Source organism: Lissotriton vulgaris, chromosome 8, assembly GCF_964263255.1.
Source record: "Lissotriton vulgaris chromosome 8, aLisVul1.2, whole genome shotgun sequence".
NCBI classification, from domain to species: Eukaryota; Metazoa; Chordata; class Amphibia; order Caudata; family Salamandridae; genus Lissotriton; species Lissotriton vulgaris.
This window is the reverse complement of record NC_141696.1, coordinates 1,341,508,473-1,341,535,296: the sequence shown is the minus strand read 5'-3', so window position 1 is coordinate 1,341,535,296 and position 26,824 is coordinate 1,341,508,473. Positions and strand designations below refer to the sequence as shown.

General features: G+C 45.0%; 2 protein-coding genes across 3 annotated transcripts in view; both read left to right on the top strand.

Annotated features, from left to right (window-relative positions):
• CNTN5 (contactin 5) overlaps positions 1–26,824 on the top strand; it is a 3,039,905-nt gene that overhangs the window by 1,951,565 nt on the left and 1,061,516 nt on the right. The window lies entirely within an intron of this gene.
• Positions 66–26,824, top strand: part of LOC147698709 (uncharacterized) — a 96,990-nt gene continuing 70,231 nt past the window's right edge. Inside the window, exons 1-2 of the mRNA XM_086933595.1 lie at positions 66–1,254; positions 4,420–4,866. Coding sequence (XP_086789721.1) covers positions 319–1,254; positions 4,420–4,866 — 1,383 coding nt within the window. The 5' untranslated portion in view covers positions 66–318. The remainder of the gene's footprint in view (positions 1,255–4,419; positions 4,867–26,824) is intronic.

The following is a 26,824-nucleotide window of genomic DNA, read 5'->3' as shown; positions in this document are numbered from 1 at the left end:
GAAAGGCCGTGACAGTAACGCGCTTTTTCTCCCTTTATTTACATATCTCCTGGGTGAGAAAGCGACACGACGGAGCAGGACGGAGCCGAACGAAGGCGGACCTTAAAGTCAAGGCGAACCGAGGGGGTCCTGTCAAAGAGTCGGGCTGAAAGGAGTCGGTCACCAAGGAAGCACCCGGGCAGGCCCAAAAGCACTGACCAACTTTTGTCATCAATAAAATCTTTTTCTTTGATCACTAAGACCCGCCTACTGCCTCTTCCTGTGGTCCCGCTTACAGTGGTGGAGAATGCAGGCAATCTGACCATCTGTGACGACAAGATGGATGAGGTGGTGCAGTCATTGGTAAAAGGACAAGAGAGATTGGAGTGGGCCATTCAACAGCAGATCATCACGTCTGCAGCAGACAGAGAGGCCATGAAAAATGCGGTAGCTGCCAGAGCTATGGAGAACCCAGTTCTTACCGGACCAGCCACCGCGTCAGCCGCTCACCCTCATATAAGCGGCGTATCCCTCCAAAAATACCAACCAGGCGAGGACCCGGACGCCTTCCTGCTCAATTTTGAGAGGGCGGCCCGGGCATGTGGGTGGCCAGTGCCCAAGTGGCCGTTCTTTTTGGCACCTCTCCTTGTAGGAGAGGCTCAGGCGGCCTATCAGGTGGCCAACCCCACGGGGGATACGTCTTACGCTGATGTAAAGAGGATCATCCTAGACCACTTGGGCCTGGACCAGGAAGCCTACCGAATACGGTTCCGTAAGGAGAGAGGAGCCCCAGGAGAGTCCCCAAAAACCTTGTTCGTGAGGCTCAAGATGGCCGCTGACAAATGGCTGACCCCGTCCATATGTACAAGGGAAGAGATCATGGACAGAATATACTTAGAACAGTTCTTAGAGGCCCTGCCCTACGCCACCCAGAGGTGGCTACGACAACACCACCACCTCACTATAGAGAAAGCCGTGGACATGGCGACGACCTTCTCTAGAGTTCAACCCAGGATCACGCAAACCTGGGAGAGTGAGAAACACAAGACCCCGATGAAAACCGAAAGGAAACCCTTGAAACCTACGGAAATCCCTAGGCCAAGAACATGGAGAACCGAGGGGCTTCTACCTACAGGGCCGCAATGTTTTGAATGTGGCACCTGGGGACACATCGCCAGGCTCTGCCCCCGTAGGAAGCCACAGGAAGAACCCATGGAGGTCGGATACCTTCCCAAGGCGGTGATGTTCTCCAGCGAAATGGGACAGGCATTCAGGGTAAGTGTTGGGGTAAACGGCACCTCCCTCCAGGCCCTTTTAGACTCGGGCTGTCGCCAGTCCGTAGTACACGCCCGTCTGGTTCTACCCTCCCAGATCCTCTCACAAACCCAGGTGAACATACGCTGTGTACACGGAGATGTTAAGGCCTATCCAGTAACTATGCTGCCCATTAAACCAGGGGGGAGGAGTCCACATACCCTAAGGGTGGGGGTTCTAGACACTCTCCCAGAGGACATCATTATAGGGACGGATAACCCCGATTTTCTAAATATGTTTAAGTACAGCCTGTCAACCACTGACCTTCCCCCTGAGAAGGGAACCGAGGAGAGAAATGTCCCTGCCTTGATATCAGATGACCCGTGGGTGCTTGACCGTAGTTTTCGTTTCTCTCAGGTAAATGACGCGTCCCTCTCTAACGCGTGGGACGCCGCTGAAAGAGATAAGAACCTGTTTCCCGTACAATATCCAAGGTTTATGGTCAAAAACGACTTGCTGTATAGGCAGGCTCAAAAAGATGATCCAGAGCAACTGCTAGTACCCCTATCCTTCAGGGAGCAGGTGTTATTCTACTCCCATGCCCATTTGGTAGCCGGTCATATAGGGGCAGAGAAGACCACGCAAAACCTGTTACGTCACTTCTATTGGCCCGGGATATACAAAGACACAGTGAGATACTGTCAGGAGTGCGAGGTGTGTCAGAAAAAGAACATGACCCGCCCCCCGGCCGTTCCTCTACAACCTCTGCCCATCATAGGTACCCCATTTGAACGGATTGGCATGGACATAATAGGTCCCCTCCCTAAAACAAGAAGGGGATATCAGTACGTATTGGTGATTGTAGACTATGCCACTCGCTTCCCTGAAGCCTATCCATTGACGGTCACTACAACCAAACTCATTGCCGACCGGATGATTGAAATGTTTTCAAGAGTAGGATTCCCGAAGGAGATCCTCACCGACCAGGGCACCCCCTTTGTATCAAGGCTCATGAAAGAGGTGTGCCAACTGCTAAGAATCCATCAGATCAGAACGGCGGTCTACCACCCTCAAACCGACGGCCTCGTCGAACGTTACAACAGGACCCTGAAAACCACCCTAAGAAAGATGTTAGAAATAAATGGAGCCGAGTGGGATCAAGTACTGCCCCTTGCCTTATACGTTCTAAGAGGTCAGAAACAGAGCAGTTTGGGGTTTTCATCATTTGAACTGTTATATGGGCGACAACCCCGCTCCCTCCTAGAAATGACCAAAGAAGCATGGGAGAAAGAAACACCGGACGAAACCCTGAAGACCCTGGAATACGCCCGTAATCTCAGGTCCAAAATCGGAAAATTAAGAGAACTCGCGTATGCCAATCTTGAGAAAAACCAACAGCGCCAGAAAACCATATACGATAAAGGAAAGAAATGGAGAAGGATGGCCGTGGGTGACTGGGCTCTGGTACTCCTGCCCTCCTCCTCCCAAAAGTTTAAAGCGGAATGGGGAGGCCCGTACAAGATCATAAGTACTATAGGTAACACCAGTTATAAGCTACAAATATCCCAGAGGAAGACTCAAGTCTTTCACATCAACTTGTTAAAGAAGTGGCTCGGACCCCCCCCTACCGGGGTACATTTGACGGAAGACCTCCCCAGGCCGTCCTCCAGCACGATAGACCAACTGGTCGTGAACGAAGACCTGATGGACAAAGATAGACGAGAACTGATGAACACTTTAAGGAAGAACGCAGAGGTCTTCTCAGATGTTCCCGGAAGGACCACGCTGGCCACTCACAGGATACGTACCGAGCCAGGAAAAATCGTGAAAATCAGGCCATATCGAGTCCCAGAATCCAGACGCCAAGGGATAAAGCACGAAATCCAGGATATGTTGAAGCTGGGCGTGATACGCCCCTCAAAGAGCAACTGGTCCAGCCCAATAGTGTTGATCCCAAAACCCGACGGAACAAGAAGATTCTGCATGGACTTTCGCGCCCTTAATGAAGTATCGCTGTTTGACGCCTATCCGATTCCTCGCATCGATGAGCTGATCGAGAAGTTAGGCGAAGCCAAATTTATTAGCACCATCGACCTGACTAAGGGGTACTGGCAGGTACCCCTCCACGAGGAGGATAGACATAAAACCGCGTTCTCAACCGAGGACGGTCACTATGAATTCACCGTACTCCCCTTCGGTCTTCACGGTGCTCCCGCCACGTTTCAGCGATTGATGAATACGGTTTTGAAAGACGTGTCCAGGTTCACCTCGGCATACCTCGACGACATTGTCGTCTTTAGTCCCGACTGGGAAACGCACATGGAACATCTACAGAAGGTATTAGACACCCTGCAACAAGCTGGATTAAAAATCAACGCTAAGAAATCACGGATGGCCTATCAAAAAGTTAAATACCTGGGCTATGTCCTAGGGCATGGAATGATAGAACCTCAGATCGAGAAAGTCAGAGCCATTTCCGAGACCCCGTTCCCCAAAACCAGAAAAGACATGAGAGCGTTCTTGGGCTTGATTGGCTATTATCGTAGGTTTATTCCGATGTTCTCCCAGATTTCAGCCCCCCTCTCGGACACCCTAAAACACCGGATCCCTGAGAAAACGCTACTCCACCCCACTCGAGAGATGGAAGAGGCTTTTTCCTGCTTGAAACACTGTATCACTTCCTCCCCGGTGTTGACTTCCCCTGACTTTTCAAAACCTTTCTTTTTGCACACAGACGCTTCGGATTATGGGATAGGGGCCGTCCTCTCACAAAAATCCGAGGGGGGGACTGACCACCCCATACTATACGTTAGCCGTAAACTGTTTCCCCGAGAACTGAAGTATGCCACGGTAGAGAAGGAATGTTTAGCGATAAGGTGGGCCGTGGATAAATTGTCTTATTACCTGGAGGGCAGACCGTTTACCCTGTATACTGACCACGCCCCCCTGCAATGGATGGCCCGTAATAAAGCGAATAACGCCAGGGTGATGCGCTGGTTCCTAGCCCTGCAGCCTTACTCCTTTTCGGTTGTCCATAAACGTGGAACTGACAATGTTGGTGCGGACTTTCTTTCTCGCTATCCCCTTCCCGAACGGAAGTGTTCAGGGGGGGAGGAATGTAACGGGGTGCCCCTGGCGCCCCCTGTGGTCGAAGTAACTTGTGGACCCCCCTTTGTATTTCCACAGCCCAGCCTGAAATCACCGTGTTGGCACCAAGTGGAGGAAGCATACAGCGAAGACGAAGAGGACCTGGGTAGCAGCCCCTTTAAATGTTCTCCAGGTGATGAGGGGGAGTGGCCAAACTACACTAGAAAAGACGCAGGTGAGCCAGAAGAGGTGTGTCTGTACACCGGCGGAGCAGCTTGGAAGAGGAGTGGAACAGAGCGAAGCCGAGACGAGGAGGACAACGAGTGGTGGGACGAGGACTCCCCGGACTGGAGAATACAGCGACGGATCCAGACAAGGGAGCCTACGGAGGAGGCAGAGACCTACGAGGAGTTCCAGCGGATGCTGGACGTTCCCCAGGACTTCCGACAGGACGACAACGCAGACCCGGAGCAGAGCCCGTCGGACATCAGCCCCGCAGAGGAGAGGCGGTCGGTGAGACTCGAGCGAGAGGCGTGGCTTCACGAGGTACGTGAGCGCATAGCGGCTTGGATCGGGAAACGGGCAAGGCGCTAGAGCGCTTCAAGAGTAGAGACGGGAAAGGGGAGGGTGCAGATTGGCCCCTACTGCTCTTAGTAGACTCACAGTTTCACGGGGGTACTGTCTACAAAAGCTTGGGAGCACTTTTCCGAAGTCATATCACTCCCTTTTTCCCCCCCTCACTGGTGAATGGGATTTAGAAAGAGAAAGGCCGTGACAGTAACGCGCTTTTTCTCCCTTTATTTACATATCTCCTGGGTGAGAAAGCGACACGACGGAGCAGGACGGAGCCGAACGAAGGCGGACCTTAAAGTCAAGGCGAACCGAGGGGGTCCTGTCAAAGAGTCGGGCTGAAAGGAGTCGGTCACCAAGGAAGCACCCGGGCAGGCCCAAAAGCACTGACCAACTTTTGTCATCAATAAAATCTTTTTCTTTGATCACTAAGACCCGCCTACTGCCTCTTCCTGTGGTCCCGCTTACACTGCACCAGCCTGCAACCTGCAGGAATACTACAGCACCCTTCACATAACCAGCACTGTGTAGGAGTCCTGCATGCCCATAAATACAGCATGCACCTGCAGGGCACCGGCAGCTCGCTGCACAGAATCACCATCTTGTAAGACCCCTTGCATAAAGCCTGCATGCACCCTGCAGGGTTCCTAGTGTTTCCAGCATCCGACACACCGTCTGCATCCTGCAGGGCCCCTACATCTCCCTGCCTCTAGCATAGTCACCGAGAGAGGCAATCTCTGCTCCCTGGAACACAACCTGGACAACCATGTGGCTCTTACTACTTCTCCTGCAACTGTGTTGTTTTTAGCCACCTATGGCTGGGTTAGGGCCTTTGATAAAGGTAAGTGGTAGGTTTTATATTATGCTTTACATATTGCCACTTATTAAAGTGTGAATAGAGAGGGGAACGTATTTATATTTCCTCAAGCCACTCAACTCTATGCTTTTCCACTCTATGCCACTTAACTCTATGCAGCTCTCCACCACTCCACTCCTCTGTAAGCCACTCCATTCTATGATATTCAACTCTACACCTCTCCATACCACTCTGCTGTACACCACTCTACCCTATCACACGCTACACCACTGGACTCTACAACACTCCACTCTACGCTATTCCACTCTACTTTACCCCACTCTAAGGCACTTCAGTCTACACCTGTCCACTCTACCGTAGTCCTCTGTACCCCATGCCACTCCATTCTATGCCAATCCACACTATGCTATTCCATTCTGCTCTACTCTACGCCACTCTAATGTATGCCACTTCTCTGTACGCCACCCCACTCTACACTATTCCACTGTACGGCACTTAGCTCTCTGCCACTGTATGTCACTCCACTCCAATCCACTCTACATCATTATATTCTTCACCACTCTGCTCTACTCCTCTCCGTTCTATTTAAATCTACTCCACTCTCAACACAAGTCCACTGTATGCCACTCCACTTCATGCTATCCGACTGTGCATCAATCAACATAATGCTGCTGTATGCCATTATACTATGCTATTCCATTCTACACCACTCCCTCTACCACGACTCCACTCTATTGCACTCTACGCCACTGCACTGTATGCCACCACACTCTATGCCATGTCCAGTGTACGATGTTACACTCTATGCCACTCCACTCTATGCAACTCCACGTTACTACACTCTATGCTATTGCACTTGACTCCACTCTACGCAACTCTACTGTACATCAATCCATTCAATGCCACTCCACTCTGTGCTATTCCACTTTATGCCACTCCAGTCTACGCCACTCCACGCTAGACCAGCCCACTCGACATCACTCCACTCTATGCTACTCCAGCCTACGCTATTCCACTCTACGCCGCTCAACTCTTTGCCACTCTGTGGTACTCTACTCCACTTTATGCTACTCCACTCTGTGCCATTCCAAACCACTGTACTGTACACCACTACGCTGTACACCTCTCCACTCGATGCCACTCAATCCTATTTTACCGTATGCCACACAACGCCACTCTAATCTGCACTTTTCCACTTTACACCACTCCACTCTATACCTTCCACTCTATGCCACTCAACTGTATGCCACTGTATTGTACACTGTACACTTTATACCACTTCACTCTATGCCACTCCATTCTATGCTGCTCCACTCTATGCCACTCCACTCTGTGCTATTCCACTCTACACTACTCTGCTCTAGTTCCTTCTTCTCTTCGCTATTCCACTGTACGCCACTCCACTCTATGCCGTTCCACTTTACACCAATCCACAGTACGCTATTATGCTCTACGCCTCTCCAATCTTTTGCCACTCTATGCCACTCCACTCTCCTCCCCTATGTTCTATGCCTCTCCACTGTACAGCACTCTGTCTACCACTCACCTTTATACCACTCCAATCTATACTATTGTACTCTAGGGCACTCCATTTTACACCACTCTATTGTACGCCACACAAGTGTATGCCACTCCACTCTACCCAATTCCACTCTATACCACTGTGGCCACTCATTTATGTTTCACATTTTGCTTTTTTGGTTTTTGGATGTCCCGGTACCACGCAGGACACCCATAGTTGTTGTTTTTAATGAGGGGCTGTGCGGGAAGCCCCAGGCTTCATGGGGCCATGCATGAGCTGTCATTTTTTTTTATCTATGCGGTGCCCTGGTACCCCCCAGGACAACACCTCAACCTTATTATTTTGGGGGCTTTGGTTGGAACCCCAGGGTGTTCCTGCAGCCCCATCAGCATTTTGATTTTTCATTTAATTATAAAGTGGTGTGCTCGGGGCATGCACAACTAGTACCAGATTGTTTTTTAAAGTGCAGTGTCCCAGTTCCAACCTGGGGCACACCGCAGCTAGTCCATCCTTGGGGGCTCTGGGGTAAGGCCCAAGGTCCCCACAGTCCCACAGTCCCACGGGCTCCCCTGCTTGCACTCATCTTGTGTGTAGCAGGAGTCAGGATTGCCCTAACCCATGGGAGCAGTTTTGTTTTTCTGCTGCGGTGTGGGAGCAATTGAAAGCATTTTCCTGCCTGAGAGCATGAGCAGGAAAATGTTTTGTTCTCCCACATAGAGGGAGCAGTCAGCTATGCTCCTGCAACACCCAATACCTAGGAGGGGGTTTGAAAGGCACAAGAGTCTGTGTTTCTTCTTTTTTTTATTTTACTTTGCATTTTACCACAGATTTGTGGATCCTTCATGAAATTGTGGGTTTGCCCCAGGCGGAGTTCCTCTGGGACCACACAACCAAGCCTAAGTGGTCTGTGTATTCATACCCTGTCCCCTATGTCTTTTTTGTGGTTTCTCTTAGGTCTCGTGACCGAGTCTAGAGTTTTAAGATGGCTGTCACCACTTCTTGGTTGAGGTACTGTCAGCCAATGAGATCTCAGGTGAGATTGGTCAACCCTAACACTCTGTTCTGTCATAAAGAAAATGCACTCTTTCTGGACCAATATCAAGCTTTCTGCCACATTTGGTGTCTGTTTTGGGGCATTCCCTTTTTATCGGCCCCTACTTCATGGATCACTATGAAACTTTCCATTTCCAATAAGTAAATTTGTATTCTCTGTATCGCTGGGTCATACATGCCTTACAGACCGACCCATGTGGTCTATATGTTCGTATTTCTTTAGTGGTATCCTATTTAGAGGTCCATGAGGGTAAGGAGGCAAGTGGAAGAAGGAACCAAAGAGGTTCATGGCCGGTGAGAGATCTTTGATGAAAATTTTACTACAAGGTCCAACTGCCTACTTACCTCTATGGTGTGATGGCTGAAACATGTTGACCCAGGGGTACCGAGAATACTAATTTCCTGAGTACATCCCCACCTGTTACTAACTACATCAGGATGCCCTTTGTAAAATAAATTAACCCTCAGGACACCCTAGACTATTTTAAATTTTTTATCCCAATCAATAACCAAGGCGCTCCCTTTGGTACCAAGGTTGAGCCCATCCAAATACACTAGGTATCTGGATGAGGACTTTATGATGAGAAGTGTGGCTCACCGATTAGGCAGAGGTCTGACCCGGTACCAGGGTTCAATTCCCGACGCGGCAGGGTCTTGGGCTCTATGTCCACGGACTCGATAATTCTCGCCTCGGTGCCTATTCTAATCATGGGTCCCACTCTGCAACTCTGGGCAATAGCTTACTTAATCTCCACAACGGCCCCGAAAGCGCTAGGATGCCTGGCCTCACCTTGGAGGTGCCCAGTAAGGGGCATCTCACATGGAAAGCCAGGAAGGGTTCCACAGCGGTATACAGCGCCAAGATACCTTCTAGGTGATAGTGCGCTTTACAAGTATACACACATTTACATTTACATGATGAAGCATGCCACTTGGTATCCCAGAGGGTGAAAATCCTTTTTAATACCCTTGGGCGATCCACATGGGCTGGTATGCAAAGATAGGCTAAGCATGGTAGGGGTTTCTTCCTGTTGTTTTTGTGTGGTTAGAAATGTATTATAGACTGAATGCTTCTGAATTTCTTAGGAGATAATCTGTCTGAAGTGGAAAAGAGTATTTATTGTACAGTTACTCTTCCCTATGGCTAAGATTATAAACTGACCTGGCCATTTTTAAATTTCACGGCACAAAAATATTTTGGATTTGCGGACATTCCACTGCGCAGCAAACACTGACACAATCTTGATGCCGATGTTTGCCATGCGCTAATTGCGATTTTTATTAAAATCTTTTTGTTAGATGGGTGGCCCTTGTAACTCTATTGCCCTCCCCACCCTTCCCACCCTTCCCACAGGTATTTTGTTACCTCCAGCTGCAGCGAAGTTTAATTAGGCACTGCAGTGCAGGAGATGATATATCTGTCAGCAGAATAAACACTGCACAAAGTCTCCATACCAATACTTTGCCATAAAATACATTTAAGGTCTTACAGTACTTTGCCAGGAATGTCATTGTATCCTCAAGCAAGGCTTTAGCAAGTGCGGGTAGTTCTACCCATTAATGCTAATCCCTCCGATTTCTGCCGGAATCATTACTTTGAAGAATACAGTGTGAAATTGATCAGCTGTACAAACATTTGCCTTGATACAAATTTTTTCCAAGGGGCATTTTGTTTTATATATACAATATAAAAAACTGTCTTATATCCAAGGCTATTGTTTTCCGTTTTCTTCAGGTTCATACGTTTTTTGTTAAATTGATGGGAATTGATCATGTTTCTTTACTGCCCAACACATTGTTCAGGTTTCACCATCAATGTTATAAACTACTTATTAAGAGAACTGATGTATAGAATCTGGGTATCCAACAAATATTTAATAAATACGTTATTAGTTTTCATAAAGATGAATGACAATTGTATAAGTTTGCGCATAAGATTCTCAATAGAAGCAATTTTCATCATATTTAATATTACGAAGACTACAGCTACCCATGACCGCAGCAACAATAAAAAATGTATCTCATCTCAGAACCGCTGTATTTGCCCAGATTGTAACATCTGGTCAGGTCTTTGGTTTCTTAACTTAATAACTTTGAAAAGCTGATGGTTTGGAATTTTTAAGGCCTGATGGTTATCCTTATTAAAGGTTACTTTTACTGAAAAATGACTATGCTTGTCTGTTTTCAGGGCGATTGTGTAGTCTGCTAGGAATAAACATTTTCAAATATATTTTTGTATTTCATTAAGATATGCTACTTGGACTCATTACAAAGCCAGGCCATTGACGAGTCGGGTGTCATGAGCAGCTGCGGCTGCTGCAGGCATGAGCAGTGGGACGATGGAGCCAGGTAGGGAGGGGGTATTTCGAGAGATGACCATGAGGGCAATGTAATTATTTATTTAATTTCCCTTGTGGTCGTCTCTCGAAATCCCCCCACACGGCCCCACCTCTCATACCTGCAGCGGCCGCTGCTGGTCATGAGTATAAGTAGGATATTAATTGTCAGGAAACGGGTCTGGGAGATGTACCTTTGGATGTTTGGCATTGCAGTATGCAAAAAAGTGATGGCAAGAATGCTTTCATTAATCTCAGCCACTGGTAATTACCCGGGCCTCATCCTCATCCTCATCCATCGTTATTTTGCACACCATGCCACCTCTGTTCGGACCCAGCCAGCTGCAAATCAGTCTAGACCCTTCTCCAATAGGAACAGTGCAGCCTGAACTGCCAGGCCAGGTCTTTCCAGAACCAGAAGACAAGCAACCCAAGACCAGCTTTGACCTTTTTGGGGCTCATCAGTCGGGTCGTGTGTTTTATGTTTTATATGTAGGTAGTCATATGTTAGTTTTATTTGCTCATCACTATTTTTCATTTTTTATTTTCCATTAAAATATTGCTATATTTTAACTGAGAAATTACATTTCTCTGTACTTTCCTATAGGGAAATCTCTGTAGAGATCTCCCCAAGCAGCTGAAAAGTTACTAATATTAACTTTACACTCATAAATTCAGAAGTAGGAGTCACCAACAGTTCACTTGAAGATGGAGTGGAGTGGAGCGTTACACTTGGTATAGGAGTAAATCTACACATGAGTAAATTTAGACTTGCAACTTATGTATGTTAATCATACGCCCATTGTTTTTGTCAGCATGCTCAAGTAATTTAGTGTGCCTAATAGTTAATAAAATGGGATCAGGTACACATGAATGGCAAGTAGATGCTTATTAATTCTGCCGAAGACGGGATCTGCTATAAATAAATGATCTATCACTTTATGTTAAACAAGGACTTGAAACACGATACGAAATCCAAGTCGATTCGAGCAGCTGTTATTAGGGATCTCTTTCAGGAGTGGTTGAATATTGGCAGGATGATAATAACAGTGTGTCTTAATCACTCAGTGATGTTGGACATCCTTGCCTAAGTTGTCATTTGCAGATATTTAGATGCCCAAACGATGCAGAATTGCCTACTGCTATGATTCTTACCTTGTTTACGTTGTATGTAATATAGGAGGTCATTGGCATGAATAGTTCGAGAGGACTTATAGAACAAGCTTTTGCAATGCAATCGGTCTCGCCTTTGGGACCTTATATGTATTTAGCTATGCAGCATATTAGCCTGGGTCCTGAAACATATACTGTTCTTTAACATGGAAGGGAAAGTAAGCACCAAACTGCGTGACACATCAGGTATGGGAACACATGGAGGGAAATATTGCCTTTCAGCTGGAAATGGTGTAGTCCAAAACTTTGTTTATCATATAAAATAAGGGCATTCAGTGGTCATATCACTGAAAATACAAGATTTAAAAAATATATTATTGTCTACAGGGGCTCGTGGAAGACAATATCTATGGACTGGGATCTAGAGAACGCTAAAGTGATACTGGTTATTTTACTCTGCTGGTTGTTTTCTATCAAGAAAGTTAAATAGAGGCAGTTGCCAGAAAAAAAAGTACCTCAGCAGAAAGCAATTCTGGTATTTTACTGACCTCTACTACTTGTTTTCTATCAAAACAGTTAAATAGAGGCAGTTGAACAGAACAAAAAAGTTTCTACGCGGAATCTAGCAAGTCCTAGGGCTGATCTCCAGAGCCCACAAAGTACGTACACATGTAAGTATATACTAAAGTATATACAAGAGGTCTCGAATGCTCGACCTAAAAAGTGTGGACTGCGAGATGGTGATCCCAGCTATTTGCAACATAGCAGCGTGGTTCTGTATTGTAGAAATTCCAAAAATGCCCTTTTGTAACAAACAAATATGGTGTCGTTTTCTATACGGCACCAGAGCAGAAGGGGTTGTGCGGTTCTTTATGGCGTCTTGAGCACATTCATTAACTCGAAATATCTCAAAGTTAATGCATGTTTTCTTGACAGGAGAGCTCAGAAACACAGGGCAGTATTTGTCTCTGTGTTTTCAAGTTCTGCCATCAGAAGAACATTCATTAATTAGTAGATATTTCATCATGATACAGCCTCAGTCTGAAATGCCAGGAAAAAACCCATTCCTGGTAATATAGGAAAACCTCCAAAAACTCCCTCTGTCCCGCTCCATTTTCCATTTATTTATCTTTTCCAAAGCAGATGCAAGTTAGAATGGCAGCTTTTCCAGGACTAACACAATTTCCATACAGTTCTCAATTTACATAAATATGCAAGTAATTCTATTTCAGCAGAGCAAACTGCAAGTGCACTAACATATTTATTCTCCTTTTAATGAAACCTCGTCAAACGATTTTAAAATCAACAAATAATGAGTAGGACAACCAACACATAAATCCTCAGGGTGACATGCCTCGTGTGTTTCTTGCATTTATTATTAATGGGAATGGCACACTCTTCCCACTCAGGCACACACTGCTGTCAACAAGTAATTATGATTAATAGGTTGTATTCTGATTCTCTTAAGTAGCCTTGCTTCACCTAAAAATCCCTCTGAAGACAATAAATCACACAAAGGGTTTGAAGACACAAGTCAGTAGGTTGTAATGTATGACGAGCGTTTGTGATGTTTTGGACAATTCTTTACTTAACATTTTCCTGGAAATAGTCACTTTCATTTAAACTTGTTTTGGTATTGTACTAATTATTATTCATTTGAAGTATGGAATACTCTTGCAGTGGGCTGGCTACTGCTGATATAATTAACATCATCATCAAAGCTTTATTCGAGAATTATACTCATAAAAGCACAAACATACATTTAAAATACATTGTTTGAAAAACGATTTTTCCTAATTATACAACAATATAAAACGATTGTACAGACTTAAACATTAAAAAAAACTTTGATGTATGATTACACAAAAAAACATAAAATTAACATTACGTCTAACTTTATTTAAAACAAAAGTAGATATGCTCTGATTGCTTTAAATTATCTAAGATTTCTGTTACACGTATGGTAATGTGAATCGCAGACACCAAATGATGAGGTGAAGTTTGTCAATACTCCCACACTAACCAAACAGAAGCCGTCATCCGGACAGTTTTTCGTGGATTGCCTACTGCTTGAATCATGGGTTCAGGTAGAACTCAAGGCCGGATTACGACTTTGGCGGTCCGGCGCCAGTTTTGCACCAACACAGCACCGCCAAAGGCGTGCTTTATCCGCCCACCAGCTTACGAGTACAACTCATGTCTGACATTTTTTTTCTTACATTACATTACAACTTACTGACTTCTGTCTTCAAACCCTTTCTATGATTCATTGTCTTCAGAGGGATTTTTAATTGAAGCAAGGCGACTTAAACATTATTAGCAATCAGTGCGTAAATAGCCTACATATATTTCACCCCTGACCAAGGCGCCACTTGTGGATGGCTTTGGGGGCACATGGTTGGATACAAGATTGCTGTTTGTTCCGGTGAATAACCTTAACTCTGCTTTTGCAAAGAATTTTGGAGCAAACCATTCTCCAGTATGACCAGTTTGGAGTTTGTACCTTATCAGGATTTCAGGTCGCCTGGTACATGTTTCAGATTTCTCCACTGATATCCGGTTGTCTGGCCTTAAATAAGTAAAAAAAAAAAAAAGCAGCAGATATAGAAATGACAGCAGTAGTAGTAGTAATATTTGTATTGCGGTTACATAACTTGACTATAAAAGTACACTTAAAATCGCATGAAAAACAATGTCAGGATAACTTTAGTTCTATCACAGGTGCCATTATAATTATGTACTAGTCAAAACATCTTGCAATAAGTGATGGATTGACTCACCATAATAATGTTGCAAAATTCTAGAGATTTACTCAGGCACAAAAGGCATTAAGGGTTTCAATATCACATTAATTCTCCAATCGTTACACGAGTATAAAGTACTATTAAAGTGACACTTGCTATAGACAAAAACTAAAAGGTGTCAAGAAACTCACTTGAGTACAATATCAAGATAAAAATAAAAAGTGGATAAACTCTAACAATTTCCTTGAACATAATACACATTTCAGTTACTGGTGCCACGGTAAAACCATAGTTTGCTAAAACTAAAAGGCATGTTAAAGTGTCTAGCTCTTTATCCTTAGGTGAGAAATATCTAGACCACTCGCATGCTTAAATGGTGCACCAATAGAAGAATAAGAGGCCAGGGATACATCATAATAAACAAGTAGCTCCTTGGACATAAAAGGCCTTTAGAAGTTCAACCCACATTTATAATCCGTAATTTGCTAAAGGGTATAATTCTTGGTGAAGTGATACGTGCTTTGGGGTGCGTAGCTTGCCTGGTCTCAAGATGGCCGCTTGGTAAACAAGCTCTGTGAAAACTGTCATAACTATCCTGAAGGAATCCTTGTTACCTACTGAGGATCACTAATACATTGAGGTGCCTCTGACTGCGCTGTGCGGCAGAAACAGAAAAATATTTTTGCGAGCGTTTAGCTTACCGGAACGCGCAGCACGGAACCTAAGTTGATCTAGGTGGCGCAACGGCCTATCTGTTGCTGCGTGAGGCCCGTCTGCACCTGTGCCGCAGAATCGAGGCAGGACGACTTCAGTGCTAATTTGGCCAAATGCGTTGCTGACTGCGCTGAGGGTGGTGAGCGAGCTGCGCGGCTGGTTTCTTATACCGGAGGACTGTGGGCTGCGTGGTGCTATGTGTCCAATTGGGCCTGTGCGATTAGGAAGCGTGTGGTGCTTCTGGGGGGGAAAAGAGGGGCCCTGGCTGGGTCCTCGAATACGGCTCGTTTGTGGTACGAATCTGCAGACGGTGGGTGACTGCCCGAGCCACTGGCTCACTTGCGCTCCATTAAGGCCCTCCGGCCCATAGGACACTGTAACTGAGCCTGGATGCTGTGTGGGCCTGGGCCTACATAATGGTTTCCCACAAGAGGCGGCTCCACTGCGGGAAGGAGGTGCAGGCTGGAGGCGGGCTGACCGAGAGCCAAGCAGGGACACAGTGCTCATCTGCTTAGCTAAACGTAAACAGAGTTGTGACAAAAGATCATTGCTAAATCAGCAGAGGGGTACTGGCGCGGCGAGGTGCTTGTGCAACTGACTTACGAGGCCGAGTGAGAGGGCTGACCACTGCTGGGGCATCTCCCTTGAAAACCCCTCAACTGACATAGAGGCTGGAAGAGCAGTGCGGAAAATACATGACTCCCTGCTTTGGGAGCAGATCTGGGTACCCTGACAGCAGCTGCAGGTGGCGCACACTCTAAGACCCTTCAGAGATAACATGGTAAAACCAGGTAAAATGCAACCTAGGTTGCAATTTGAGCAACGCCAATCAGTCAAAAACAGAGAAGAAGATATTGAAAACGAGACAGAAGAGTGAGGGGCTTTGAGTTTGGAGCTGGGAGACGACCTGCGCAAAATATTGGAAATAATGCAACAAAGCCTCTCAAATATAGACCGAAAAATTGACTCACTCTTGTACCGCATGGTTCGCATGATGGAATGAATGGATAAACCTGCAGATAGAATTGACATGGTGGAGTGCAGAGTCTCAGAAGTCGAGAACCAACATGTGGAAACCATAAATGCTCAGCAGTAGATTGGAAAACTATTGGACACCCCACAGCTCAAGGCTGAGGATTTGGAGGCACGCTCTAGGTGTAACAATCTGCATATAGTTGGCTTGCCGGAATCCACTCCTACAGGCAATATGGAGTTATTTGTGGAGAAATTGCTCACAACTCGGCTGGGCCAGGACACCTTTTCCGATATCTTTGTTCTAGAGCGGGCGCATCATACTGTGACACCTAAGCCGCTACCTGGGGCTCCCCCGTTTCCATTCATAGCCAGAATATTAAACTACAGAGATAGGCCTCAGCCCTGCGGAAAGCAAGAGAGTTGCAGTTGCTTTGCTAAGAGGGAACCGAAATATCACTTTACCCGGACTTCACTATAAAAATGCAGGAGGCGAGACAAAAATTTGATCCAGTGAAGCGGAACCTATGAGACTTAAAACATTAATATGCAATGCTTTATCTGGCTCGTCTGAAGGTCACACTTGACAGCAAAGCGAAGATATACTCAGATCCCACCAATCTACAGCAGGCTCCCAAACACATAACTAAAGCCAAGCATGGCAGACAGACACCAGAGGTGGACAAAGCCAAGGAGCAAAGCCCTAGCGCAATGGATCAAAATGTCTGATTGAGTTGAGGCTCCCACTCTGACAGTGCAAGAGTTGTTGGAACTGAAATCCAGCAGAAAATAGTGGTACATGTACAATCTCGAAGTAAGGCGGAATTAGAGAGCTTCTAAAGCATTAGACTATGGTACATTATCTTAAAGCGTGGAGCGCATTGAAGTTTCTGAACACATGTTGACCTGACACTCAGAATAAAGAACTGGAGGAGCTATGTATGTACGGGATGTGTTACAGTATTCTAAATATACTAGATTAAGACATAGTTAAGGTAATAGACTTGGAATAAGGAACTTGATGGTTGTTTGTACCAGGGCTTTAATAAGCTGTTGGGCACCTTCCTCCCCATTGTGTATCACACATTTAAATGGGAAATTAAGAGGGGTTGTTTTACAGGAGGGGATAAGGGTGAGTACACCAAAAGCATGTCGACGTTTAGGGGGCATGCCGTGGGTGGGGGAGGAGGGAATGATAGATGTGCAAGTATGCAACAAAAGTAGCCCAGTGAGCATGATTAGATAAAAGTTTGAGGAGCAGCAAAGGTACAGTGAAAGTGATTATACACTATGAGCGGAAACAATGACAGTGATCACCCTAACGATGCACGAGGGACAATGCTAATTTTCTTAACATAGAATGTTAGAAGCTTGAATGATACATGCAGAATACGCAAAACAGTATCATATTTACATAGACGGCAAATTGATGTAGCGATACTGCAGGAAAACCACCTCACACGAGGTTGCTTACACAGAGAAGAATGAAGGGGGTTGTGTAGCAGCTGGATTCACGTCACACACACGAGGTGTATTAATATGGGTTAAACAAGGCTCTAATATCAAACTACAGACATTAGAAATGGACCCGGGAGGTAGATTCATTGTATCTCACTGCTACAAAGGTGCCTTCTGTGTAGGTCTGGTGGGGATATATGGACCCAACTATGATGACCCTCAATTTTATCGAGCACTGCATAAAAAAATTGCTACGTACACGGTGATGCCTACACTTTGGTGGGGGGCGATTTTAATTGTGTGCAATACCCTAACTTAGATAGGTGAAGAGGCCAAGTCTGACTACGCTCTACAGCAGCAAAGGCCAAGGTTGCAATAGCGGAGATAGATGATCTACTTGATGTATGGCGCTATTGCCACCCCCGGAGAAGGGAGTACACTCATTACTCTTCAGCCTTCAATATACATACGCGCATTGACTACTGGTATGCCACACAAGAACTAATCCTACCCATAGTAGAGTGCAAACACTTGGACCGTACATATTCAGATCACTTCCCTGTTAGATTGCAGATAAAACTAGATGAGATAATACGCAGGGCCCGGATGTGGTGCTTCCCACAGTATTCACTGCTGGACACAGCATTTAGGGAAGAGCGCTCTCCAGAAATAGATCACTATTTTAATAGTAACATTGGCATTGTCTCTAAGATGAAACAATACAAAACTGTGGGTGGGGGGTCTAAGGGAAAGTTTTAAAGACCGGCACAGATAGATACCCCACAACCAATATTATATCAAACAAGTAATCCGCGGGTCTGCCGAGCTTAGGACAGATCTAAGGCACAAGAAGTACAAGCATAAGACTCCTACTCAGACATGGGGGAGTCCATTTAAGAGGATGAAATCCCATCACCCACCGAGGTGGCATTCTTCATCATCTGGGATCTCCTCTTGGTTGCAATTCCTAGTGCAACCAAGGGCTACAACCCCCTCACTTTGAGGGAGGAGCTCAGGGATGTTTTAGTGATCATTTTATCGTATCTTCTAAAATCCGCTTGATGTGAAGCGTTGGAAGTATTTTGGGTAAGGGTTGCAAAGCGAAGAATAGTGATGTGAAGAGTGATCTAAAATTAACTACCAAGAGAAAAAAGATTATTTGTTAACTCTTGGTGTCAAGGTTAAAAAACAGTGCATGTGCAGTTTAAGAAATATTGGCTGCAGTTGTTCGAAAAGCAGGTCTACATGTGTCAGCCATGATGATCAAATTCTGATTGCGGCCTTCCTCAGGACCTAGAGAGTAAATTCTTCTGCAAAAAGGTGTAATGTAAGTGACAATAATACGTTGGAATAAATACAACCTACGAAAACCTGTGGTCTCGATTGTGAAAATTTCACAGTAGTGTTGGTGTCACCTGTGGAGGAAAAGAACATCTAGACCAACAAAAACAAAATCCAGCACACAGCAAAAATACAGGAGGCAGAGGCAAAATGACAGGGGAAACAAAGGATGCCAGATCTAGTAGATGATGTCTCATTATCCAGGTTGATAATGTGGAAGCAAAACTCCGACCCCCAAATCTAAGACACCCAAAAATTCAGATCACCCAAAATGTAACCATGACGGTTCTGCTTCAAGGTTGAGCTTGCAAAAAAAAGGAAACTTCCTCAACATTAGACCCAACATTAGTTAGCAGAGTTGCACATAATACAATTAGTCCACTCAATAGTTGAGTTCTAGATCAGAGAAAAAGGTTTTATTACAAAATCAAAGAATCAGGCGGTACAGAACAAAATTAGAATTGGCTTGAATGGTCAAAAGAAAAATATATCGTTGCAATTCAAAATTATTCTAGGTCCCAAATGTCAGCAAAATAACAAGATAAACACAGTATCCGTACACTTTAGGTGTTCAGAAAAATCTAATTCTGAATGGACTGAGTCTTTAATTGAGCACTAAAGGCATCTAAATAATGTAAACGGACATAGTCACATGAAAGCCATAAAGATTCTGGCCCAGAATCAAGGGGTTCTTATACACATTTCTTGCATATGAAATTTGCAAAAACCACAGATTCAGATATTCTTTGGTATGATCCCATGTAACATTTCTTTTGACAAATTGAGAAATCTGTGTAGTAATATAACATGTTAGCACTATTCAATTTTCTAAGAAAGAACCAAGCAACTTCAGCATCATGTTATCATAAGAGGTTCAACTAAATTTACAACATTTCTAAACAATAGGCCAAAGAGTGCTAAGCACAGCAGAAAAACAGAAGAACCTTGGATATTTGCAGTTGTTAACTAAAAACAAAAAAAGTTCATTTGCAGTACATGCACATTGGAAATATTCTATGACCTCAGACTTTCTCTTGGTCGGCAGGGCCTGTGTGACGAGAAGATATTGCAGGGGAATGGGATGGGAGGGGAAAGAGCAGGAGTGAAATGAGAAGCATCAAAACAGCAACCATATTAACTTATCTGGCAAATTTATGAAAATGTGGCACAACTAAACTACAACTAATGATCATTTCATTTCATTATCTGTAATAAATCCAACATAAAGCATCATTATTATGCACTAACACTAAAACACATATGTGTACAAAAACACCACCACAATAATGAGTAGTGCAGTTTCAACAGGGTTGATCCCTGAGGGACTCCCTTGTGAAGGTGTACGCAAATAGACAAGGACAGGGCACTGTCTCTAGCCCCTGCTTGAGAATGGCTTTTGAACAGACTGAGGTGAAAGGTAGTGTTGGAGGCCACAGAGTTCAAAGAGGACATGGGCAGTGCAATGACTTTTAAGAATAGTATGCTGGTTATCTGTTGCTGAGTTAGACACATTTAATCCCATGGAGGTGGCAGGACCTACCCTGGGAAGGGTCATCTGTAGCTGACCATAATGAGAAAATCATCATTCTTGGTTCTCAGCAGTGGTTTTATTGTGTCTGGTTTCTAATCTATTGAAACCACTGCTGGCAAGAGGGGGAAATTAAGTATCTCATAAAGTGGACTCAAGATGATTTGTACCACTAATTAAACCATGTTTAGGGAGTTGGATGAAATGGATTTCATGGTGAAAAGGTTGGGGACTACCTCAGAGAAAAAAATTAGATGAAAGGAGAAAGGAAGGCAGCTTAGCCACCAAGTTAATGGAAAGACTGATTCTGGCAGACGCAAAATAGTCAGAAGAGGGTGGGAGAGAATTCAAGATATTTGCCACATTGCTTTGTAATCAGCTACCTCTGACCGGAAGGGTTAAGTAGAGGGAATATAGGTAGCAATGCAGTCACTTATTTTACTACACTGATGAAAATTCTGAATGTTCTTGGGAGGAGTGGGAATACACTAGAAGAGTTTTCAGACTGTGATTTTTTATAGCTTTCTTTTAAAAGGTGAGTAGTGGAATGTGTTGTTTTAGTGAGAGAGTCAGAATGGTTTTTTGGATGTAGGCTTTAGGTGGAGTAAAGGTATCAAGAACATTGAAATTCCAGGTGTTAAATTGTGAACAATGGTGTTTGAATCCTGTGACAAAGGAAGCTTAGAGAGGTCAGTACACCTTTTAGTTTGGATAATCTGAGCCCATAGTTGCATTTTGATAGGGATAGTAGAAAAAGTGGATTGTTACCTCACCCATCATGGTGTGGAAAAAAAGGTGCGTAAATTCTCTAGTGACTCCAGGGTTAAAGGGGGTGTTACTGAACGAGGACAGACTGGTAGAGAATGACCAGCTGAATGGATAGATTTGGCTACTAGAGGAGTAAGAGCAAGAGCAGTAGTAGTCTCAAGAAAGTTGGAGACTTCAGAAGAGGAAGGAGTTTCCAGTCAAAGATTGAGATTACAGAGTAGCAAAATTGTAGGCACTAATAAAATGTAAGGGTATATGTGTTTGGCAAGAGATATTTGAAAAGTAGTTACAGGTGAATGATAAGGCAACTAGAGATGCTACACTATTTAATGATTGACAAGGCAAATAAAGAGTATTAAATAGCTGGGAAGGAGGAGTAGACAAATATAAAATTGCTTTAAATGACTGTTAATCTGCCCCTGGTACTGGAGCTGTGGTCAAGTGGAGTAATTTTGCAAGTAAGGGGAATGACCAGACTCATGTCGGGATTGCACCAAATATCAAACCATGTTTTTTTGGCAAGTAAACATCTAGCTTCTGTTCCTGAATGAGGTCTCTTGATCACTGCTTTATGTTTCACAAGAACATTGTGTTTTACTATTCACTAGACAATATAAAGTACTGGAAACTTTGGGTTCAGAAAGGCGGTGAAGGACTGTGGAATCAGCCAGGGTAAGAAATCAAGGGATAAAAGCTATAAAGGACAAATGATTAGGAACACATGAGAAGAATAGTATCACTTGTATAAGCAGAGAATTTCCAAGACAAAAGGAGGGATGTTCAACCATGGGCAGAGCTCTACACCGGATCTTTGCATGGATGCAGGCTTGCTTGCCTCAGTCCAATTCAGCATCAAATTGATATGTCCACTGCTTCGGGCAGCCTATGATCTTAAAGGAGAAAATGTGCCATATTTCTGGCATTGACTGAGACTTTGTTCTAGAGACAGCAGTCTACCTGGATGAAGGAAGATGGAGAGATATTAATATAAAGAGTAAAGCCAAGCGACTCCATACCAAATTTGCTACTGGAAGGTTAGTCCAAGCTAAAAAAAACAAGTAAAAACAGAACAAAAAAACAAACCGGATTCATTATGAATGCACAAGAAACTTAAAATGTTTGGCATAAATAAGGCCTACGAGCTAGTAAAACACATCTTACACAAGAAAATGAAAGTGGATATCACAATATTGTTATACAGAGGCTTCCGAGCATCATGGTGGCCTCATCATTTTCCTTAGAATTATTGTATTGGAATCAAAGTAGTCCATAAAAACTTAGAGCTTTGGGCTCCAAAATGAATGTTTAGTCACAACACACAGTGCTATCCACAAGCAGGAAAAACCCATAGTCTTTTTGACCCATTCTAATTTCTATACGATTAATATTTGTTTCCAATCATACTAAAGAAATATTAGATAATAAGCATGCCTTTGAGCACTATGAAATTTAGCTGGAAGTACTGTTGCCAGTTTGAACTAGATAAAGAAGAACTTGTATCACTAGTCTAAGGACCCAGACTATGGAACAAGACTACTTGGTAAATGTGGAATACCCAGATCCCTGAGTTACTCTTGGTCTGCCTGCTATTGTCAGCTTGCCTACTGCTATTGTCACCTTGCCTACCTTCTGCTAGGCACTCCAATGTCAAAGATCTGCTCTCTAAGCAGCTATGAAGTCCCGAATGAAATGGGTATTCAGAAAGATCAGCAAATAATACAGATGATAGGTGACAGCTGAAAAATCTGTAGCGTCCATTTGCTCAAATTCAGTACCACCAATCTTCAGATTGGGTAAGCCCGTGAGTTAATCCAATGAGAGGTCAGTTTCCTAGGACACTGCTAGTGCAAGGTATCAATCTGGTGTGGTTTATAAGCCAAAAGACTGTGCATCACGGAGCCTCTTACGCATTATTCAAGGCTGTGTAAGAGTCTAGGACTTCAGCGTGTAATCATCTCTTTGAAAGAAGTTTGAGCTCTGCAGAAACAGCAACAGAAATCAGGACTGAAGCTTATCCTGCAGAATAGTTAGCAATATTCTGCTCCATATTCTACAATCAGGTAGGTGCAGGGAAGATCCCCATTCATTGTTCAGGTCATGATGGTATATGAAGTGGAAACCCCAAACACAGTTAGGGCACACATCCGCATGAAAGTGTGCACTGAAGAAAGTGATAATATGGCGTCAATTTAAAACCATTTGCACAGTTGGTTTTCCAGTATCGACTATGAATTCGAAATGGTTCTGTTGACTGAAGCATCCAGTCGAATCAGGTAAAATCATCAATTTCCCCCATTGTGGCGCTAAAGGGAAGACCTCTGGAAGCCTTGACATAGGTTGGGCTGCCATGGGAGCTTGAGGCATTTAGGTATCGAGGGATCCATGTCATGCATGGGGATGAGAAATAATACTTCCTCAATATGGGCATGGTGCTAACTAAACTGTGAGTCTCAGTGACATTCTGGTGAACAGTACTGCTGTCAGTGGCCGGCAGAATTTTATTGGCTTAAATGGTGTTGCCCCCATAATGTCCTTATATATTGTGGAATTCACAATGTTTGCTTCCTAAGAGCACCTTCAGAGAGATTGATAGCATCCTGGTGCTGCTAGTCTGGCCGGGTAGGTGCAGTAGGGTGGGACTCCAAATTCATAAGCTAGACCCTTGAGCTGTATTGCCTGGTATCCCAACTGCAACATAGGGCCATATGGTGCACAGACTTTGATAACTGGGAGAAAACGTCTCCTGGCAGGAGCACCAGAAGCAGTGCACCTGCTGTCTGTATTAAAAGCAGGTTCACGGCACAATAAATCTCACCCATTTGTAGTTCAACAAGTCACCAGGATGTGGGAGATCATCCGCAATGATTGACCAACCCAATGCTCCAGCAATGACCGGCTCTTCAAGCTATAGCAATGACCATTCACGATGCTCGACCTGCTAAAAAAAATTTGCTCGTCAAAGGGGCTGCAGAATGTAGAGTGTACACAAGCTAGCTCAAATGAGGATTCCTGTTTGATGCATGATTCTACATATATAATGGGAGCCTATCAAGAAATCTTCTTTATATGACTAAACTTTCTGTAGACAGGGGAAGCAAATAATAATTTACCAAATTAGGCTCTCACTTTTCTAATTGAATTATATAGCCTAATTTCTGTAAGCCTCCTTGTGCCACAAAAAGGAACCTTTCTTGTTTGATGACCCTTAGCCAATTCCCTTTCAAATCTAAGGAAACACCTTTCCACCTTTCTAATTTAATACTTGTTGCTTTACTCAGAGTGTAGTCCATGCTCCTGTGAGGACATATCAGTGGTGTAGGTTAATGTGGTTTGAAAAGAAGTTTATTTCATGTGCCCAAGTGGGTGCTTAAGGCTTTTTTTTTGGTCGAGCCGCGATAGAGCTTGTATTGTCTGTTTGACCTGTTGTATCCTCTTCTATGGGCTCTGGCACACCTCCTGATTGCTATTGGTTGTTGTGTATAGCATTTAACAATGCTGGCTTATTATTTGTGCCTTTGAGAAAATGTCACCCCATTATGTGCTGAGTTCCCTGGCTTGTGATTTCACTCAGATAATGTTTTTGTTGGCCGTCACACTGTATAGCGTGTGATGGTCTCTCCTCATGGCCCACCCTCCCATTTTGGAAATCACATCAACCAAAGCCCTGCCTCCTCCCACTGGCTGCTTCACACCAGCAACCATCAGGCCTCACTGTGGGGGCTATAATTTAAATGCTGGCTGTCGCCCATCGGCACTTAATTTCCGAACCCCACAGGCGTTTAGTGCTTGAAACTGAATTAAGCCACCTGGCATGTACACTGCCAGGGGATAAGCCACTTCTTCCCCTGCAGTTGCATCCTGGTGGTTGTTGCTTGTTTAACCAAATAAAGAAAATGTATGTACCAGTGCAAAACTTCATGGGAATCTATATTACGATTTACTGACCTTATAAAATTCCCACGAGGGTGCATCAAAATGTCACTATGCTAGCACAAGGAAAACTCACAGTAAATCTACACCCATTTATCATTTGCCTCTCTGCCGCCGCCATCAGGAACGGGAAAGATGGTTAGGGCTGTATGTCTACATATGCATAAACTGACCGTTTTGCTGACCCTATTTATCAGATGTCTGAAATGCTAACACAGCTGTACAGTGTCTGGGGAGGGGCAGTGGAAGAGGACACATCCCAGTTTACACAGGGGATCAAAAAGTTAAATACGCTATCTGGGGTTACCCATAAGTATTGCTAACTGCAAGTTCACTCAGTAAGAAAACAGCAGCAGCAATCACCAAGTGAACAGCCCACTGCAAACTAGTTTGAACATGTGGCAACCTCTCAACTAAAAGTCTTGCTTGACTTGACTGCCTACAAATATCGATTCAGGCCCTGGGCCAGTTCTACCAAGTAACTAACTGTGTCTGTGTCATTATTAATGCATGAGGGCCTAGGGCCCTACATTACATTGGCAAGGAGGGGGTTGGACCCTGTTGTGCAGCTGCCTTGTCGGTGGAAAAGGGGGAAAGCAGTGCCCCTGTTGAGGGCCCCCCTGGTAACATGCCGCAGGATGGGAGCGAACCAGATGGTGCCCACTTGCGCAGGATCCGACCACAGTCTATTGCCAAGAACCGTTACCTGCACCAAGGATAATGTCCCCTGACTCGAGGAGGGATAGGCAGGAGAAATATGCAGTGTGTCACGACCCCTGAAAAGCTGGTGAGGCGCCCCCGAAGCACCGGTCTGCCCGGCGGGCGGAAAGTGAGCCCCCGGGGAGGAGTAGGTACAGTGAGCGGTGGTGATTCCCCCAGGAAATAAGGGGTGGAGGGCTAGGTCCGATATACGGACCCTGAAATTGAAGCTGACCGGGAACCCATCCTGCGTCAGAAGTGCCAGCTGAGGAGTTGAGGCAGCCGGAAAACATTTGGAACAATAGAGGTGCAGATGGAATGCCGGCATGGCCACCTCATATCTGTGAGCCCCACTTTGGAGAACTGAGCTTTGGTCGGCGGAAGACGTCCCGCGATGTGTGCCCGCAGCTGGTCATTTTCATACAAGGAGGAGGAGCAGGACTGGTTGGCACAAGACCCCCGCGAGGTTCGAGAAGATGAGTGCTGCCCCACTTACCACCTCCTGTCCTTTAATGTGGAACCTGTCACAATGAGAGAAAGTGCTCTGCCAAGTACCGGGGCTTGTCCGCTGGCCTGACCAACTGCATGGGCCATGAGTAAAGTGGAGGGAGCGCACACCTGGGATATAGAGACAGTCACCGCTGGGAAGTGCAGAGACTTACGTTGGTGGCCCGGGTACTGTGAAGGCCCGGGTCAAACATCTGCCAGAGAAACTGGGCAGCTCCCTGTCCTGAAGGTAGGCTCTCGCTGTAGCAGAGCCAAGAGGAACAAAGAGCACTTACCTGGAAGCCAGGTAAAGAAAGAGGCAGCACCCGCTGCCTCCCCGTTTCTGCCCCAGCAATACACGAGGGAGCAAGAAGGGCTGCGGCACCAAGCAGCGCCTTCAAGGTTACAAGGAGAAAAAAGCAGCGGGCCTCACGGATAGTCCTGCAGTGCCAC